General features: G+C 46.7%; 1 protein-coding gene across 1 annotated transcript; it reads right to left on the bottom strand.

Moving 5' to 3' along the window:
• Positions 1–6,448: 6,448 nt before the first annotated feature.
• On the bottom strand, positions 6,449–7,585 carry LOC135398377 (uncharacterized). The gene has a single exon (XM_064629789.1). It carries the CDS (start codon positions 7,583–7,585, stop codon positions 6,449–6,451), a length of 1,137 nt encoding a protein of 378 aa, XP_064485859.1.
• Positions 7,586–21,439: the final 13,854 nt, after the last annotated feature.

Raw genomic sequence — 21,439 nt, 5'->3', positions numbered from 1 at the left:
TCTCCCTCGTCCTTAAGACTTCAATTGGTAGGTCATGAGCTTCGGCGATGACCATCCGCGTTTCTGCAGCTCTGGGGACGCCAAGACAGATCCTCAGGCTGCGTGCAATGAAGCACCGAAGCCGCCGAACTTGGGTCTCAGAAATGCCGTGAAGAACAGGAAGGCTATACTCGTTCTCAAGAACAAACTACGGTGGCCAGCGTTTATCGTATCGTAATTCAGTTCTACTACATAAATTTCCGGTACTTTGCAGCACCACTATTAAACAAATCCGCCAGCATATATTTTCTAGGTTCATTCTAGGTAATTTTTGTAGCAATATATTTGTATCGTATTTATTATTATAGTTTACCATCTCGTTCCGCATGTTGTACTTGTACTTGGTTCATGTATTCGGTATCAAATAATCCAATCTTTTTCTTTGTACATTTAGTATGTGAACTTTTTTTTTAACATTCGTGTTAGTATGTGAACTGTGCTAGTATTTTCTTTTTTTACTGCCATTGAGGGGCCTGTTGCCTCTTCAAGCTGCATCCAGCAGCTTTTTGCTCCGGTACCCCACACAGGGGTCGAAACCGGAACTGTACCGTAACCGAAAACCGCAAAAAAAACGTTATTTTTTGCCGAACCGAACCCGAACTGATCGTATAACATTTTTTCTCTCCCCTTCAACGAACCGGAACTGAACCGAAAAAATATGATGCGGTAACCGGTTTGCAAGACGGTAGAAACACCTATACCTTCCCACTTGACTGTCGCGCACCAGCTCCCTACATAGCTCGGAATCTTGCCGAATTCATAGGGCGGACAAATTGATAAACCAAGAAGTGGTGAGTCCATGCACCTCCAAAAGGTTCACGACATCCCTGTACATAGGATGAAAGAAGGAAGTCACTGAAAAGGTTAGCCAGCTGTAGGACTCGAACCCACGTCTTCTGGATTACCGGTTCAGGGTTCTTACCAATACTAATCCAGGAGGTGTGGGTTCGAGTCTTACAGCTGGCTAACCTTTTCAGTGACTTCCTTCTTTCATCCTTTATTTCTTAGGCACTTGAGGCTTTGTATGTAGTTGTCCTTTCTATGTGTTCCAGCCTCAGAACATCAATTGCCGTCATCCCTGTACATTTTTGTGACTCGAGGTGTAAAAAAAAAGATGTGCTACACGACACCTACACTTTGCATTGTTGCCTCGGCTGTTTCCTTTCATTCAGCGTCGCAGTTTGAAGGCAACGTAAATTTTAATAGTTCACAGTAACATCCACAATCAACGCAGACCGCTAGCGAACACGAGAAAGAGGTTGGCGTGTGGTCCAGAGCATGGAGGAAGGTAACACAGGAGCGGCCTCTCGACCCCTTTTCAACAGGGAGCAGCGTGCAGGCCTGCGCATGCGACTCTGAGATACCCCTATCTGGCACGTGACCGCTTGCTTCCTTTTTTCTTTAGAAATTGGCTATAGCCTTTTGGAATGGAGTTCAATGGTATGCTGTAAGCCATTTCCCGGCACTTTTCGGTACCGTAAAGAATGGTCTGCTATGGACTGCATGGTTCTTTGTGAGTTTTCTATCGACGGCAGTGGCCCCTCGAGGGGAAACGCGGCGTAATGCCCTGGTACCAGCCAGCAGCGTCTAGCAGTGCTGTGCTAGTTTCGCCGTTCGAAAAGAGCGATTTGAAGCTGCCTGCATAGAAAGTCAAAGGAGAAGACAAAATGGAAACTAATTCTATGTGGTAATCTGCCGCGACAACCAAGTTACTGTGAAAGAGAGGCAACTTGCCGTAAAGTTTTCGTCCTTCTCGCTGTATCGTCCCGCCGATCACGTATTTGAGAGAGCGCTTTCAGGGCAATCCACCCAACGTGCCGCTCAAATCCGTTGTATCAAACTTAGAACTCATTCCTTGCATTTTGTATATTTGTCAATGACCAGTTGAGCGTTACGATGCGGACTTATAGCTCAGTAACTGACGTGAAAAAGTTGCGAAATACACCAATGAATGACCAATGAACATCGTGGAGCTTGGCTAAAATTTGTGTCAGCCATATGTCGTACAGTATTTATCTCTTTTACTCGGACCCTAATTTTGCGGCGTGTCGGCGAAGACTGGATTTTGACGTCGTCTTCCTTCAGTGTAAAGATTGCATGCGAACACGGGGAATTATTTGTCCTCCCCAAGCGGCGTTTCGCAAGCCGTCATCATTTTATGTAGGTGCATTCTGTCCCTATGATCTGCATTCCCATCGTTGCCAAATCTTGTGATCTCGGTTTACAAGTGGTTCTTTGCTCCTTCCTATTCGTCCGCGCGCACACACACACACACAAACACACACAAAAGTAATCATGCGTTTGTCGAACAGCAGCCTCACTGTTTCTTCTTAATTATTGTCACCTTTTTTATTTTTTAGCATAGTTTATGTTTTGTGTTTCTTTTGCGTGATATTTCTGGCTGCTTCTATGTTGCAATTTGCGACAATGTGTCTGATGCGCTATGTTCACCTATACTAAGACCGCTGTGGTCGTTGTTTAGCACTAATAAGACATTATTATCATTACATATCCAGTTTCAAACAAAAACACGCCTTATTTATAACCTGAAACAATTTTGATTGACTGATTGATTTTTATTACTATGACTGTCCATCAAATGCAGGCACTAAGGGCTAAAAGGGAATCCCCCTACTTGAGCGATGCAAGATTGGGAATAATTTGACTAAGGAACTTATCCTCACAGTGCATCATCACGTTAACGGATTATGCATAAGAAAGAAACGAGAACGTTTTTTTCCCCGCTATCTTCGTAATGTATATTCCAATATATTGTGAATTCTTCAATGCGAGATTTCCGTCCTCATAGCGCAGGTACTGGACGTAGCTAGTCTCTGATGTGTAGTCTATAACTGGTAGTCCCTTGCGGATAAATATGCACTTAACTTCACGTAAATACGGGCCACGAATACTACACGCTTGTCTGCGGTACACGCTGTGTCACACATTGTGCATAGACACATAAAAATCCACGTGCAAAAGGCTTCCCCATCGCATACATTTTACGTGACAAACCACTTCCACACAAGTAGTCTCACGGGTTAATGAGTCCAAAGCCCCAAAACCGATATATAAAATTCGGGAAAACACCCGTACGCACCAAAGCAACATACGCGAAGGCGCCGATACGGCGTCAGTACCAGACCGTTACGCGCGAAATCGCCACGGGTGGCGCGGTCGATCAAGCGACTGCAGCGTCCTCTCGCTAGTGCACTTCCCTACGCCGGGCTGACGAGTCCCAAGTAGGACGAAACAGCTGTACTCGGCTGGGAGTGCACGGTCAAACTGTAAACATATGCTCAACGTGCAGCTAAAGAGCCTCGGCTATTTTCCCTTTGTGTATATATATATATATATATATATATAAAAGTGAAATAATAAGACTTGGACTACAGATTACAGGAACGTTAACAAAAACTAATTTATTTAATGGGCATTTTAACACATAGATTAAAAAAAGAATGGTCGACGTTTCGACAGTGGCACTGTCTTCGTCAGGACAAAAGAGGTCCAAGGGTTGCATATTGCTTAAATAGGTTTCCTGGGTGACGTCACAATCGGTGCAAGTATGCCACGTGGCAGTTGTGCATACTTGCACCGATTGTGACGTCACCCAGGAAACCTATTTAAGCAATATGCAACCCTTGGACCTCTTTTGTCCTGACGAAGACAGTGCCACTGTCGAAACGTCGACCATTCTTTTTTTAATCTATGTGTTAAAATGCCCATTAAATAAATTAGTTTTTGTTAGCGTTCCTGTAATCTGTAGTCCAAGTCTTATTATTTCACTTTTATTCAACTTCGTAGCCGTCTGATATATTAACCTATTTGTTCTATATATATATATATATATATATATATATAGAGAGAGAGAGAGAGAGAGAGAGAGATAGATAGATAGATAGATAGATAGATAGATAGATAGATAGATAGATAGATAGATAGATAGGGGAAAAAAGACACCAGAGACTGAAGTAGGGAGTGGGGGAAGTTATTTATTAAGCTGGCATTTAAACGAAGAGTCTGGGGAAGTCTACGTTTCGGCGGAAGCTCCGCCTTCTTCGGGACTAAGACGAAAATCTATGTACAAGGTCTTTTAAAAGGTTACAAAAGTGTCGTCACAGCCGGTACAATTCCACTGCGAGGCAGTCGTCAGTGAGTCATGTTCTGGAATGTTCCGAAAGGTTCCTGGGTCATCGGCCGGGGAGATTACGTGTCAAAGCCTTGGAGTTCCAGAAAGGTCTGGGGTCGCGCTGGTTGAAAACCTCTTGTCCGGGGTGTTCTTAGCGTCATTGTGTCCAGTTGTAAAGAAAAGAAGAAAAGAGGCAGCGGCCACTCCGAGGACACACAGAAAAAAAGTTATCCGGATATGCTTCCTACAGTTGATAGCACTCCTTTATCCTCATTTATTAGAGATTGGAATTTGTAGATCAAGTACGATTCGCGTTGCTCTCTGCAGCGATCGGATGTGAAATTTGACTCTAGAATAAAAAGTGCGACGTTACTAATGGAATGACCGGGTGGACTAAAATGGCGGGAAACCGGGAGGCTACCTTTTTTCGAAACATCCGACCGGTGGTTATTGAATCGAATCCTAAATGAATTTTTACTTTGACCTACATATTGCGCGGAGCATGTTGTACATTGAACGGTGGCGTAGCCAGACCTCCAAGGTACGGGGGGCTCGATATGAAAACTCGCACCCCCCCCCCCCCCCGCTGATCCTGGGTGCGACAACACACACATACTCGTCGCGTCGTAAAAAAAAGCAGAGCGAAAATAAGTGATTTGGACACAATAGGATTACATGTATAGGCTGTCATGTCCAATGAGGTGGTGTCACGAGATTGGAAGGATTTTGAAAAGCTCATACTTCGAAAACAATTCAAGAGTGCTGCTTAGACGCCATGAACTGTAAGAACTTTCGCGATCGTGACACTGTCAAACCCCCCCCCCCCCCGCCCCCATATATTCTCCTACGATTTGCACGATTTCCGTGGGGCGGTCCGCGGCTGGTAGGGGGCCTCGAGCCCCCTAGCCCCCTCGTGGCTCCGCCACTGACATTGAATGATGTAAATAATGTTACTGGAGTTACAGTCAAAGTCGCCATTGATTTTAAGGGAGAAGTCGGAGTTTGTACTCTTGACCGTTGCCGTGCTTTGCATTGATTTGCATATTTGGCATCTTTTACCATTGCATGGATGGCATCCCGCCGTGGGTGCTAATGGTTTGGGAACTTTGGAGTTGACTAGTCTATCTTGAAGGTTGCGGGAACGTCTGTGGGTAACTCGTGGCTCCTCGGCAAATATTTGTCGTGTCCGTTCAGATTGCAGAAGGATGCTATGGTGGCGGTGGAGGATACTGTTAATATTACCCGCGCCTGCACCAAAGGTAAGAACAAGGTATACGCGGTCGCCCATGGGTTCGTCGTTGCGTTTACCGAATACTGTAGAAGTGGTTTTTTTCACGCGGAATTATTTTTCGCGTTTTTCGCGCACACCTCCAAAATCGCGAATTTAAGTTCCCGCGAATAACACTGGCCATATGAGGGCGAAAATCGTTCGGCGTTCGACGCTATACCGCGACTACCTCACCCTTTCTACTCCATGCAGCATAGGCAGTTTAAGCAAGCGCAGAAGATTGTTTTATCCCATCAGGCAAGATGAAAAGAAATGAAAATTCATCATGCTTTTGTTACTCCTATAAACGCTTTGCACTATACATGCAATATACCACTATACCACGAAGCCAGAACATGCATTTACCCGCATTCTCAAAACCAGCTTGAATGATAGTACCACATCTCAACCGAACTGGTCAGTGCCCCGAGTGATAATTAATAAGAACTGCTAAAATAAACTGGCTAACTTGCACACGGCCAGTACTATGGCCTCCTACAGGGTCCCTAAAGGCCATTTGACAGGACCTTTCCTCCTATCTCTGTGAGGAGAAGAAAGGAATAGACCTAGAATGCCGCAATCCACGTGAACAACGGATGTCTTAGTACGTGCCGAAATATGCCCGAGTATTGACGGCGGCACGATGTGCAAGAGCAAAGCACTCCCGGAAACCTGTGTCGCGAATTTAAGTTCTCGCGAATCAATCCTCAAAGCAGCTCTGCTCGAAAACGCGAAAATATTTTCCACGCGGAAAAAACCTCTTCTACAGTAAGTTCCCCCGGTCTGTTTGTCGTGCTTTGGACAGGGCGTCTTTTACTAGACTGGGTGGAAAATTACGATTAGCGAAGGTCTGCTCTAATTCCGCGAGGTTTTTGTTTAGAACATCGTCGTCCGAGCAGATCCTCCTGTATCGGAGTGCCTGGCTATAAGGAATGGACAGTTTAGTATGGCGTGGGTGGCAGCTGTTAAAGGAAAGGTACTGCTGAGCATCAGTTGGCTTTCGGTACTGGTCAGTGGTTCTTCTCGGTTAAGGTTACTTTTACATCTAGGAAATTAACAGTCGTTGCCGAGAAGGAGTGGGTGAACTTGATGGCGGGGTGTACCAGGCCGAAATCGCTAATGAATCCTCTGAGATCTTCTTCGGAATGTGGCCAAACCATGAATATGTCGTCCAGGAAGCGTTTGTATAGACTAGGTTTTTTGTCGCGCACGGCTCGAAATTTGTCCTGTAGTGCACCCATGAAAATATTTGCGTACGTTGGTGCCATCTTAGCTCCCATAGCTGTGCCATTTATTTGTAGATACTGGCGGCCGTCAAATTCGAAGTTATTATTTTTGAGGATCAAGTTGAGTAGCGCTGGTAATACAGATGGGTCAACCGCGCGATCGGAGTACTTCAGATACGCTGCCTCCGCTGCTAGCACGCCATCCTCATGTGGGATGTTAGTGTAAAGGGAGGTCACGTCTTGCGTTACAAGCAAGCTTGCATTGGGTGGTTCACATTTGCTAAGTATTTCGAGGAAATGGTTGGTGTCTTTAATATATGAGGGTAATCGGGGAGGTATATCTTTAAGGAGGTGGTCAACGAAGCTAGAAATTTTCTCCGTTGCGGTGCCGATTGAGGAAACTATAAGTCGCCTTGGGTTTCCTGGTTTATGGATTTTCGGTAGCATGTAGAACCTGCCTGGTTTAGGATTGTGGGGAGCTAGAAATTCATATAGGCAGGAGTCGATTATTTCACGCGCTTTTAGGGATTTTAGGGTTTTTGTGATTTCGGCAGCTATCTTATTTGTTGGATCACTGTCAAGCGGCTCATAGAACGTGTTACAGCCCAGCGGTCGGAAGCCCTCGTTAAGGTAGTCCTCTTTGTTCATCACTACGATTGCACCTCCCTTGTTTGCCCTTTTGATAATGATATCGCCACAGTTCTGTAAGTCGGAGAGGCTGCGCTGCTCAGCTGCTGTTAAATTTGGTTTAGTTTTGCGGTTAGATGAATTGTTGTATGCGTCAAGTACATCCCTTTGAACAGCCTTGATGTACATGTCCAGGGCTTTGTCGCGGTTGGCATCGGGTGTGAAATCAGAAGTTGGTTTAAAGGGATTCGGATTGGAGTTAGGTTTGTCGAAAAAATATTCTTTTAGGCGCATGCGTCTTGCGAAATTGTCTAAGTCAAGATGGAGTTGATATTCATTTAGTTTAGCGTTGTTGGGGCAGAATGACAGACCCCGATTCAGAAGTGAGAATTCTGAGTCGGTGAGGGTGCGGGATGACAAGTTTACAACGTTTTGTGATACAGTTACACGTTGTTGGACGGAAGAGGTCGCACCACCCAATTCACCATCACGGTCACGTGGAAGTTGGGGCAGTAATAATGGAGTAGAGGTGACCGGTTGTTTATTTACCGAGATACTTTCTGGGGGCGTTTCATTATTATCAGCTAAAATAGGTGAGCATACTCCGTCCCTGGCAAGCTTTTTGCGTTTAGTTCCCGATACGAGCTGTTCCCGGGACCTGCAGAATTTTGACAGTTCTTCTTGATGGGCGTCGGATAATGTGGTCGTATCGTTGATGATTTTCGCTTCCCGAGAAAGTTCGTTAATAGAGTCATCTCAATGAGTGATTAGTACATCTATGAGCGCAGCAGAGGCATTTTGAACGATGTTATTCCACTGACGGGAAAGTCTATCATCGAGGGGGAATGTCGGGTTCACTTTAATGGCCAATCCTCTAGGAGTTTTTTCTTGCTCTTTGTAAAGTTTGAGCGCGGCGCGGTGAGAATTGCAGAGTATTTTCTTATCGCATACCTGACGGAGCATAAAGAACGCTTCAGTCTCGGGAGATATGTCGCTGTTTCGTTGGGAAAATGTACGCTCACCGGCGGTTAGTCAGTCGTGCTTCGATGTGGTGCTGCGGCCTCCTTGCCGCTGCCGTTGTTGAAGGAGGGAGTCTGCTTCCTGTGGTGTAGGCCAGTCCAGGGTTGTCCTGTCGTCGTCGTGGTAGTCGTCGGAGGAGCCGTGGGACGAGGTCCTGAAGATGAGCGCTGATCTGTCGGAGGCCGTCGACGTTGGGGTGGAGGCCGTCCGCGGCCAGCACGTGGGGTGGGCGTTGGTGTTGGAAGCCGTGGTCGAGGTAACACAGGTGCGGGGAGCTCCTGCACAACCTTACCAGTCGCCGATTAAATTCGAACGCCCGGGGGTTGCACTGGAACTCCCTGCGCCTGTCAATAAAAGGTCGCCGTCGGTTATAGGATCGAGGTAGGATGATTGTACATACCGCCATTTCAATCCCGCATCGGGCGTAGACTTCCCCAGACCCTTAGTTTAAATGCCAGCTTAATAAATAACTTTCCCCCACTCCCTACTTCAGTCTCTGGTGTCTCTTTTCCCCCTATCTATATACAACATCCTGGTCGGTCGAACCTCCATTTTGTAGCGTATATAGATATATATGTATATATACTCCTGGGAACAGTGAAGCCCACTAGGAAATCCCAGCATGCCGCCGTGTATTGCGGGAAGCCAGCTTGAGGAGCACTGTTCAACAAAAATCTTCGAAACCTCCAAAATTTTACAACAAATTTATCAAAATTTGACGATTATGTGAGAAAACTGGTATTCCACAGGCAACCAGGACTTCCGCAAAATTTCGTGGAGTTTCAGAAAGCTAGGGTCCTAGGCATGGCACTGGCAATTTCATGCTGGCAAAGCATGTCTGAGACACGCCAAAGAGAGAGCCATCACCAAGACTACTGCTGCAACCGCAGACTGTTGACTTCGTTGTTCCCTTGCTGCTCCGTCACACCTTTTTTTTTCCTGTGTTTGATGTGTACAGATCGTACACTGAAGTTGCTGACTGAGAACTGACTCATCTTTTTAATGCCCGTATTTTTTGCATAGCCCCTTTTACCAGTGTCTGTGATATTTTTATATTACGTGATTTATAGCCATGTAAGCAAGAGAGAGCCCAGTGAAAGCATTTGGTCGCACATCCCAGGCTGTACTGCCTGGCCTTTCGCTCAGTAGTTTTGTTTGGAATAATATATACGCAGTGTTCTTTACGTGTTACCTGTAGTGCGATATTTCTTTACATTGCAGAGCTGAATTTTGGAGAAGTATTGTTATTACACATTCCAAGTGTTTGGATTTTTTATTAATGAGAGTTCGTACCTGTTATTCTAAAGCGTTAGCACAATTGCCGTCCTGAGCTATACTGGCTGGGCTCTCCCCTGTTCTGTTTGAATAATATTAGTGTGTTCTTTATCCCCATCACTTGCAGAGTTGAATCTTGAAGAAATGTTGCTCCTAGTCAGTACAGGTGTGTGGGATTTTTATTCATTAATATCTGTGATAGCCTAAACCACAAGTGCAATGGCAGTCTTCCAGCCTGTGGCATGCGAGTGTTATTCTGTATGCTATGTCAAACGAGAATAAACAGTGCCAGCTATTTAGGCACATGTCAGTCATTTTGAGAATGGAGGTAACACACCACACCAGCGGGGGGAGGGGGAAGGGGGCTACAATATGGTCCGGATGGGCACACTTAAAAATGTCCCACAAACGTTCGGGGAAAGCCGTTCCCGTCCTGTTTGGGCATCCGCCGACCATCGTAGGGTGTTGCAAATGCAGTCCCGCGGACTGCCAACTGACCGTCTTTTGAACATTCGCGGATGTCCATACGACATACGAATATCCGGGTCGTGACGTCATATAGACGTCCTCGGGACGCCTCTGTGTTGTCTGGATCAGGTGTGTACTCTGCTCGCGGCCGCTCGACGATGTTTATCAAATGGACACTAGGGCCACTCCGTCGTGTCGTGGCGTTTTACGTTTAGACTGCCGAGCCTGGACTTCAAGAGCGGCGGGAAGTACGTGCGTCTGTCGTGAAGTAGAGCGCGTTCAGGAGGTCAGCTTTGCACACTTTTCACAGGACCATGTGGGTGAGCCCTGCCGATTTCTTATTTTATTTGTGTGAATTAGAGCACTGCACGGGCCCGGGCCCCCGACCCGGCCCGCGGGCCGGGCTGGGCTTGTTATTGGCTGTGTGCTCCGGGCCGGGCCGATCCCGGGCCAACAAAATACGCCAGCACCGCGGGCCGAGCCGGGCCCGGGCCGTTAAAATACGCCACCACCGCGGGCCGGGCCGGGCCCGGGCCGACAAATATGTTCCCGAGAGTCAGGCCCGGCCGGGCCACGCAGCTAATTCCACACATTGGAGATGCATTAGTTCATATCATCATGCGCTTGCGTCATTCCTGTGCATATTTTGCAAAGACAAGCAAAGGGTACTGCATTATGCATGATTCGACCCTCTAGAACATTCTCCAAGCCACTTTACATTGCTCCTCACTCCTCACGTATTTCACAATCACTTTGGCAAAGCTTGGTGAGAGGGATAGGGACTGGGAGAAGCAGTTTGTCGACAGCATGCTCTATCTCCGCAAAATCTTGACAGTGTAACGATAACGCCCCGTGCGTTCTGGATTTAATTTGGTCTCGTGCGGTTACGGTGTTAAACCGCCATCACTTGTATGTTTGTCTTCTCTCCTTATAAATTTACTTATAAATTTGTTTGATAATCGCCAGAAACGCGTACGTCGCGGCTGGAAATACTAGGCCGGGATCACCGGGCCGGGCCGGGCCGGGCTCTATTTGCTTAGACGCCGGGCCCGGCTCTAGTCACTGGGTCACCGGGCCGGGCCGGGCCGCATAAAAATATGAAGGTCCGGGCCCGGATCGGGCCGGGCCATTTTTCGATGCGAGCGGGCCGGGTCGGGCCCGGAAAAGTCGGCCTGTGCAGTGCTCTTGTGTGAATGCCCATCGTTGTTATACAGAGCACAGGTGATGGTTGTACAAGCGCCAGTGGAGAGATGGCACAAACAACATCAACGTATTTTGTCGGTCAGCTACGAGGATGCTGTCAAAACTGCGACTGTTAGGGATACCTGCGGGCTGTAGACGCGTTTGGCTATGCTAAATGCCCCCCTGGCTTGTGTTTGATGTGTTGCCACCCGCCAGCAGACCACGGTCTTGTAGGTGAGTTACCCACATATTGGCGTACACTGTGATTCGTTCTGTTGTCGCGTGTCGCGGTGCAATCTACTCGCTCTCATTCCTTACAGCACTGAGTCAGATGTCTCATTACCAATCAGCCCAATCCTCAACCCTTTTTACTGAGTGTTGTGCACCTCAGTCGGAGGATGAACGACGCCTGCCGTCTTTTTTTTTTTTTTTTTTTTTTGCATGTCCAGCACCTTTGCCCAGCTTTATCGTAAGCCATTGCACAGATGTCCATACTTTTGTCCAGTTCAACTCCAATATGACGGCATCTAAGGTTCCAATCAAACTCTTACGGTAATCAGAGACCATAAATGCATGTCTAGACACCATTTTTAAGAGCTAAAATTGTCGCAGGTGCTCCTTAGGATGCCTTTTGCGTTGCTCCCATAGAGCTCCATGTATTTGCATTTGCAGGCACAAAAAATCGTATAAATTCACCCATACATCAATGCTCAAATAAAAAAGGTGTCATGATGCGCAGTATTCGTCCTACTATCATGAGCTCAGCGTATTGCATCATGACTGGGTAGTTTCATTTTAAATCGAACAACGTATGAAAGTCGAATTTTTTAATTCGCCCAGAAAAAAAATATATGTTAGAGGACAGTTCAAACGACGCAAATCGCGCCATGTGCGATGCTCGTGCGTGTAGTAGTTTCCGCGTAGGAGAGGGGGAAAGCCGGAGGCTACTTGGGCGCGCTTTCTTCTGGACCTACTTTGACGGGATCCAGCACCGCTGACTTTATGCCTAAGAACTGGAGGATTTTTGTGATTATAGGCTGCACCATAGACACTGTCGACAGCCACCCACAGAACTCTGAGAGCCACAGATTTTCTGTTAAAAAATGCCAAACTTGGCGTAAACGTTCAAAAAGGCCAAACTTTGTTACCAATTTTCTTCATGACGGAACGTCTGAGAACATCGAGCTTAGTGCAATTCGATAGGACGTTGAAAGAGCTTTCGTGCTGTACAAAATTCATTTTTCTCATCCCAGTTGTTTCTGCGTAATTAGCTTGAGAATCACACATGGTAGGCGAAAATTGCCAATGCTGCATCTCAATTTTCTCAAAAATGCCATCTTCGATTTCCTTGATTATTTTTCAAAAGGTGGCGTCATGTCTCTACTTTAGACGCCAAGTTAGACAATCTTTTATTTTTGCCTGAGAGACGCGCAACGATTTTTTTTGTCAGGCAGGGTGCACGAGTCTGCGGCCTTGCGCGCCCCACCCACGAGGACGCGACCTTCAACCTCTTCTTTGCTACATGTGTCCCGCTGACGGAGAAATCAATGACCACACTCCGTGAGCTTGTTGTAGTGTCTCCGGAGCATCACTTTACGTTTACCCAATTGTCTCTCAGTTCCGTCAGGCTCATTCAAACCGTGGGAGAGTACATGAGTTGCCTGTGCGCCCTTGACGAGAAGCCCCAGTTCGACAAACATACCGACAAAGCAGTGAGAAGAAACGAAGCGCCTCGTAGAGAGCTTTATCCACTGGTAACATCTTAGCTTTTGTTTCAGGTTGCCGCCAGTCCCTCAGGCAGTGTGAAAGGCACATCCTTTTCATTGGTAAAAGAACGAAAACCGAAAGTTTCGAAAAACGTAAAATGTGCCCATTGCGAGACCCCTGCAGGTAGTGGCTGCCACCATTGGATTAGTATCATCCGATAGCTTTAGACATGACCTTTCACATGATATAAAGTGACTGGGTTCAAGCGCATTCTTTGTCCGCTTAGTATCGCAAAACCACGAGTGGTACGCGAAAATTTAGCATGTTCGATCCTAATTATTTCTAAAAAGCCGGAATATTTTTTCACGGTTTATTCCACAGGGGCAGAATTATGCCGGTACTTTGCGCTGCTGGTAGAGTACCTTTTCTCTTTTTGAGTGAGACGTAGGTCTACCTTTCCGCGGAGCGGTTTTTCCACAGAAAGGCGCTCTTCGTATGTTTACGAGCGCGTTTTGCTTCGTAGTCTTTGCTTTGTAATTTAGTGTCCAGATGTTGCATTATGTACTTATTTTGCACTTATGGTACGTATGTTTATTTTTTCCTTTGGAGACGCAGGGCAATACTTTCGTGGGCGACTTGAACTTGCTATTACGCACTTTCATGGGAGTCGCACGCACGACTTGTGCGTATACGCACGTGCGCATATTCACTATTCTCCCGCACATGTGCTTGAGGCAATGCACGCTATGAGGCTGTCGTGCGAGGTAATATTAAGAAGGCAGAACTACGGCCACAGGGGACAGAAAGTTACAACATCTGAGAATACAAACTTGTGGTCGCGTGGTTGCAGTCGCCTCTTAGCTTGGGCGCAATAAGTGATAGTTCCGAAGGTGTGCATGCTCTCTTTAATTAGTTTTATGCTCCGTAGCGTTATTTCGGAACCACGACGGGTTCCGGGACATTTGATCGAACGCCGTTTGGTCGAAAGCCGTTTGGTCGAACGCAGGACATTTGGTCGAAAGCCACTTGATCGAACGCCGTTTGATCGAAACGGCAGCGGTCGTTTGATCGATTTTTTTAATTGGTTCACTTGGAGCGAAAATGACAAAAAAAGACAAGGAAAAAAAGCTGCAGTTCAAAGTGCAGTTATCCTAAGGAACATTTAACTTTGTGTAATCTGCTTCCCCGTAAACACATTCCTCATGCTAACCCACTTTTTAGTGTCCAAAAAGCAGTACAAGGGTCAGGGTTGTTCACCGTTAACCCGTTGGACAACCGAATAGGTTTTATCCGCTCTGACACATAGTGACTAAACATGCTGTACTTGTTAATCCCCCAACCCTTTGTGAAATAATAATAGATGTCAAGTATTAAACATTTTGGCAAATGAATTAAAAAATAAGTAAATGACACTTTTGATGATTTATTCCCGTCGAATGTGAACAAAGTTTAACAGTGGATTATTGCTTGTAGTCAACTGACCACTGTATAGGAGAAAGAGCAGTTTCAGTTTATTTACTTTTCGCCTACGTGCAAGTGAACCTAAATTTAGTTCTTGCAACAGACATGTAACCGAAGAAGTCCTTCGAAACTTAGACAAGATTATAGGGCAGCAGATCTCTGTACTTTCTCTATTTCTTCGGATATCGTGCATGTGTAGTGATTCGAGGCTGCAGATGCATACTCTAAGGGCGAACTAAGGTTTTACATGCTGTTAATTTAATATCTCTCGTTGTACCATGGCGAAATTTCGTTCTTAGCACCCACAGACGTCGAGTGGCTTTGCACATATGACTATCCCGTTTCAGACCGTTCCCTTTAAATATGTCGCCAGCAATAAGGAGGGCGCCCAGAACAAGGATAGACTATCGGCTCCCCTCAACCTGGGGCAGCTTTCTTCAATATGTGCCCTACTGATTCGTAAATGACAAATGCCTGCAACTAACCAGTGGTCTCCCCTCTTCGGCTGCAAAAAGCAAAAATAAATAAATAAATAAAAAAAGCAGAGGACACTGATTGCCTGCTCCGTATGCTCGAGTCAAAAGTTACAGAAAAAGTGGTGCGGACAACACAGTGCATGCAGCTTTGAATTCCCTTCGAACAAACGTCTTTCGAACAAACGTCATCGATCAACCGGCTTTCGATCAAACGGCTTTCGACCAAGCGGCGTTCGATCAAACGCCTTCGATCAAACGGCGTTCGACCAAATGGGCGGACACCACCACGACGAGTGGTACAAAACCCATAAGACCGCTGTGATGACAGTTGCTGCTCTCAAGTATAACACGTTCGCCCTCACCGAGACGTGTCAATGTCACCGTGGGAATCAAACTTTCCGACAGAACAACGCAGAACTAAAATTCCTCCTTTCCGGTAGCCGTAGGTACCTTAAACCCTCGGTGTGGTCTTCAGTAGTCCTTCTGGCATCCATGCGCTTGAACCCATTCACTTTATATCATGTGAAAGGACATGTGTAAAGCTATCGGATGATGCTAATCCAATGGTGGCAGCTACCACCTGGAGGGGTCTCGCAATGGGCACATTTTACGTTTTTCGAAACTTCCGTTTTTCGATCTTTTACCAATGAAAATGATGTGACTTTCACACTTCCTGGGGGACTGGCGCCAACCTGAAACAAAAGCTAAGATGTTACCAGTGGATAAAGATCTCTACGAAGCGCTTCGTTTCTTCTCACTGCTTTGTCGGAATGTTCGTCGAACTGGGGCTTCTCGTCAAGGGCACACAGGCAACTCATGTACTGTCCCACGGTTTGAATGAGCCTGACGGAACTGGGAGGCCATTGGGTAAACGTAAAGTGATGCTCTGGGGACACTACAACAAGCTCACGCAGTGTGGTCATTGATTTCTCCGTCAGAGGGACACTTGTAGCAAAGAAGAGGTTGAAGGTCGCGTGCTCGTGGGTGGCTGCGCGCAATGCCGCAGCCTTGCCTGACAAAAAAAAAAATCGCTGCGCGTCTCTCAGGCAAAAATAAAAGATTGTCTCACTTGGCGTCTAAAGTAGAGACATGACGCCACCTCTTGAAAAATAATCAAGGAAATCGAAGATGGCATTTTTGAGAAAACTGAGATGCAACACTGGCAATTTTCGCCTACCATGTGTGATTCTCAAGCTAATAACACAGAAACAACTGGCTGAGAAAAATGAGCTCTATACAGCACGAAAGCTCTTTCAATGTCCTATCGAATGGCACTAAGCTCGATGTTCTCAGAGGTTCCGTCATGAAGCAAATTGGTAACAAAGTTTGGCCTTTTTGAACGTTTACGCCAAGTTTGGCATTTTTTAACAGAAAATCTGTGTCTCTCAGAGTTCTGTGGGTAACTGTCGACAGTGTCTATGGTGCAGCCTATAATCACAAAAAACCTCCAGTGCGTAGACGTAAAATTAGCGGTGCTAGATCCCATCAAAGTCGGTCCAGAAGAAAGCGTGCTCAAGCAGCATCAGACTTTCCCCCTCTCCTACGCGGAAACTACTACACGCACGAGCGTCGCACGTGGCGCGATTTGCGTCGTTTGAGCTGTCCTCTAACATATATTTTTTCTGGGCGAATAAAAAAATACGACTTTCACACGTTGTTCGATTTAAAATGAAACTACCCGACTGCAGCGGTTTCAGAGATGAACTGAACAAAGCGTGGCCCATAGAGAATACATCGGGATGACTCCGCCTTAAGGCTTTCCAGCATTTCGGTGGTGTCAGGGGCCCATCAGAGGCCCTTGTAGGTTCCTATGCCACTGTCTTCAATTTCACTAATGATGCTTTTCATTATCAAAGATATAGGTGCAGCTGTTGCATCGGTTCGTCTAATTGCCTTGATGCAATTGCCGATTTCAGAACCAAGATGAAACGCATGAAGCGGCAACAAACGTTCCTTCTTCGGGGGTCGTCCTTCTTTGTTGGCGCTGCAGCCGATGCGAGGTGGGCATTTTCCTGCGGCCTCACTCATCCTCACCTCACGAAGCACGGACTTTATCAGCTTCACTCACCCTCACCAAATTTTCCTCACCAGTAACTTAACCTCAGTCGCCCTCACCCTCACATTACATTTCAAATTTTTCCCTCACGAACCTCACTTCAGGGCATCGGGATCCCGAAAGGCCTCACCATCCTCATCCTCACATGCCTTCACCTCATGAGGCCATTCACGACCCTCATGGCCTCACGTATCTTCACCTCATGAGGGTCCTCATCCTCACTTGTCCTCACCTCAAGAGGGCTCTCATGGCCTCAGGAGTCTTCATCCTCACGTGCCCTCCCATCATGAGGGCCCTCATGTCCTCACGCCGCCTCACGTACATTCGCCTAATGAGGACCCACATGGCCTCACGTGTCCTCGTCCTAACGTGCCCTCAGCTCATGAGGGCCCTCATGGCCTCACGTACCTTCACCTCATGAGAACCCACATGGCCTCATGTGTCTTCAAATCACTAGGAGACACGTACGTGAGCCTCAAAAGAACTTTCCATCATGTTCACATGAGTCGTCGGCGTTTATCTACTGTGTCGGTAGTTGGTACTAATGATACTCCGTGGCATTAAACTGTTTACAGGGTTTCGTGCTGTGCTTGGATAAATGTGCCGACAGTTGTTACTGTCACAGTGAGGCTTAACGTTAGTGTTTGGTACCAGTAAAGTGGAGCCCGAAATACTACAGTGCAGATGTACCGTTACGGAAATGATCGGGTGGTGACGGGGAATAGTGCTTGAAGAGATCCTGTACTCGATTCTCAGAACCGTATGACGCTGCTGCCAGAATCGGAGGATACGCTCACAGCTGAAGTGTTTGGGCACAACGATGGTACTTAATCGCACCTGCAATCAGGTCGTGCCTTTTTATTGTTGTTTTTTCTTCTCCTTCTTTTACATTTCAAAGGCGCCCTACAGTCACGGGGATTCCAGTTTTCCTGGCTTCGTTTTGAGGGGACAAAGAAAGATTTTGAAAATTCTTACAACTCCATGATGAAAAACCCGAGACTGGGGACAAGACGAAAAACAGACGACGCACACAAACTCTCAATTTCAACGTCTGTTTTTCGTCTCTTCCCCAGTCTCAGGTTTTTCATCATAGATCTTTTTTATTGTTATTTGTTTGTTCTGCTTTGTTAGTTCCTTCCTTAGTACTTCCTTCATTATTCCTGTCGCACAGACTTTGGGGAGCCCGGTAAAGGCTGCTTTATATTCAGCTTTATGCTGTTAAGAACAAGAGATGTCAAAATAAAAAGAAAGCCTCGTTACATTCCCAGCAGCGGTAACATTTGTTTAAAAAGAAAATACAAAAACACTGCACATGGCACCTTTGGCACGACACAGCACGCGTGTGTCCAGTTGCAATCATTCGAAATTAGCGGGGGAAAGCAGCTGCACGCGCTTTCGAAAACGCGGTACAGGGCCTCTCCAAACGAGGCTGCTATTCCAGTAAACAGGCAGAAAAACGAATCCACAAGAGGTAGTGTGGCGCTCAAAACACGACTTCGAAATCGTGTTCCCTATTCTCGGGGTTTTATCTTATGCAACAACATAACGTGACCGCCTAAGAGAGTCATGTCATGTAAGGTCACTAATGAAAAAGTCGCATGCCCAAATTCTTCATGGTAGCCTTCATACAGGGTGGTCCACCAACCCTGATAGAAATTCATAGTAAAAAACGTAGGCCCTGGAGAGACATGCGGTGAAGGGATTTTTTTCTGCCAGTAACTTTTGTCACATATTTGTAATATTTTTATTTCATTTTAATTGACGGAAAGTTAATTTCTTGAATTGAACTCCGAAATTTCCCAAGGCAATCAAACGTATTCTTTGCGGAAATGGGTTCCCCGTCGTCGTTTTACTCAGTACAGCGCATAACCCCACTCGTAATGCAATGGCAATTGCCGAAATAAATTCGCCGAAAATCGTGGAAATGAGAGCCCTTGGCACCGCCTCTTTTTTGACGGCTCTAAGTTTGAGCGCAAAGCTGCGAAGAAAGGAGGTTACATTGACACGCCACACGAGGGGGAAAGGGTTACAAACCCAACCCACAGAAGAGTTCCGCTGCCAGGTATCAGCTTTGCCCACGTCAGTTTCAGGGTCGCGCTCTTTTTCCTTTATTCGTGTTTTGCTCAGTGTGTTTGTTTGCTTTTGGGTGCGTACGCGGCAGTTTTCACTATGACTGCTGATAGCGGTCTCATAGTTTTTCTGCACCGCCTTATTGTCATGAACCTGTGTATGTGTGTGTGAGAGAGAGAGTTGTATGCACGAGCGCCTGTCAGCTCTCTTCTTTTTTCAATTCGTTTGTTGCAACATGCTACGGATTTCTTCACATTCAACACACTTCCTGTGTACTTTGATTAGGTTATCATTAGCGTAAAAACGTTCGAATTGTTCGCCATCTGCTGCAATGCACAGGTGGGCTCTCCGAATTGTACCTTCCACGGTCCTTTTTATTTCGGATCTGGAAAGCGACGAGCAGAAAGCAGTGATTTTCCCCTGCTGGTCAGCCGGCGATCGTGGTTCGCTTTTGTATACTTCGTCTTTGATGCGATCCCAGTGGTAAAAGTCCATCGGCGTTAAGTCATGAGACCTGGCGGGCCATGACACTGGACCAAATCGGCCAGCCCACTTCTCCCGGAACATGTGACGGAGCAGCTGTGCTGCGCGCTGTGAGGTGGAGCCCCATCGTGCTGAAACCATACGCGGGTCTGTTCAGCAAGAGGCAGGTCATCAATAAAGCTGAACACGGCATCTAAAATTTCGCTACAGTAGCGGTTGGCATTTAGGGGTCCCGTGAAAAAGATTCGCCCAATAATGGCTCCGTTATAAATCCCGGCCCATATATTCAATCCCCACTCGTACTGATGCTTGCAGTCCCGTAGCCAGTGTGTGGGTTTGTTTGGCTCCAATAATGCGCGTTGTGTCGATTCACTTGAGCGCTATGGCAGAAGTGGGCCTCATCAGCCCAAATGACCCTGTTCACGAAGTTTCTGCTTTCCTGGGTCCGACATCGGATCCAGTTACAGAAATCCAGCCGTTTCTGGGTGTCGCCCGGCTGGAAATGTTGATGAAGGCTCACGTGGTATGGGTGGAGTTTGTGCTTGTGTAGTATCCTTAGCATACTTGACTTTGATGTCTGTACTCACTTTGCCAGGGTGCGCAGACTTTACGTGGAATCATCTCCTACTTCTTTCAGGGCCTGGTCTGTTTGTGTCGACTCACTGGCAGAGATTGGGTGTGACCGGCTCTGGGTACCGGAACGGAAACTTCCTGTTGTGGACAGTCTCGCAAATGCACGCCTTGTGGTACAAGAGCTCACCACCCTAGTTCCTGGAAGCATTTCACTGTATTTGAGGACTGCTCTGTCATAGTCCATACCTGCAGCCCCCAGAGCAATGATCATCCTTGTTTTTTCTTGGTTGGAATACACGGTGCTTGCCATCGCTGCCGTTTACTTGTTCACTGCATTCACTGAGACCGCAGTGCAAAACGGTCCAAAAATGTATTTCCTTCCCTACCTGTCAACACGTCGGGTGACCTCATTTTTGATAAGATAGCTCTGATTCCCCCACTCACCGCAGGTGTTTGTTCCGTGGGTAAGGCTTGTAACCCTTTCCCCCCTCGTGTGGCTTGTCAATGTAACCTTCTTTCTTCGCAGCTTTCCGTTCAAACTTAGAGTCGTCAAAAAAGAGGCGGAGCCAAGGGCTCATCTCCACGAATTTTCGACGAATTTATTTCGGCAATTGCCATTGCATTACGAGTGGGATTATATGCTATACTGAGAAAAATGACCACGGGGAACCCATTTCCGCAAAGAAAACGTCAGATTGCCTTGGAAAATTTCGGAATTCAATTCAAGAAATTAACTTTCCGTCAATTAAAATGAAATAAAAATGTTACCAATATGTGGCAAAAGTCATTGGCAGAAAAAAAATCCCTTGACCGCATGTCCCTCCGGGGCCAACGTCTTTTACTATGAATTTCTATCATGGTTGGTGGACCACCCTGTATATGGAGGAATGAAACCTAAGAACGGAACATGGCGATCCTCGAAGATCTTCGAATTTCCATTGGCCCTTCGCGCAGAGTGATGTCATCTGACGCACACCTTCTCCAAGCGAGGGGATACAGTGGCTTCCCTTCATCCGTGAGGCTCTTCACGAATGGACCCATGACCTCATCCGTGAGGTTCCTCACGAAAGGCCTCACGGCCTCAACCTTGAGGTTCCTCACAAAGGGCCTCACGGCCTCAACCGTGAGGTTCCTCACAAAGGGCCTCACGGCCTCATCGGTGAGGTTCCTCACAAAAGGCCTCACGGCCTCATCGGTGAGGCTCCTCACAAAGGGCCTCACGGCCTCATTTGTGAGGCTCCTCACGGAATACGTTGTACCCTCACGTATTGATGGCCTCCCCTAGTAGCACAAAACGTCGCGGAAACGTCTTTATTTGGTCAAATTAGGGTAGAAGACGATCAGGACGTCAACGCGACGTCTAGAAGCCGTAATTTA

The sequence above is a fragment of the Ornithodoros turicata genome, chromosome 6 (assembly GCF_037126465.1).
Source record: "Ornithodoros turicata isolate Travis chromosome 6, ASM3712646v1, whole genome shotgun sequence".
Taxonomy (NCBI): domain Eukaryota; kingdom Metazoa; phylum Arthropoda; class Arachnida; order Ixodida; family Argasidae; genus Ornithodoros; species Ornithodoros turicata.
The sequence above is the reverse complement of the archived record's forward strand: the minus strand, read 5'-3'. Positions and strand labels throughout refer to the sequence as shown.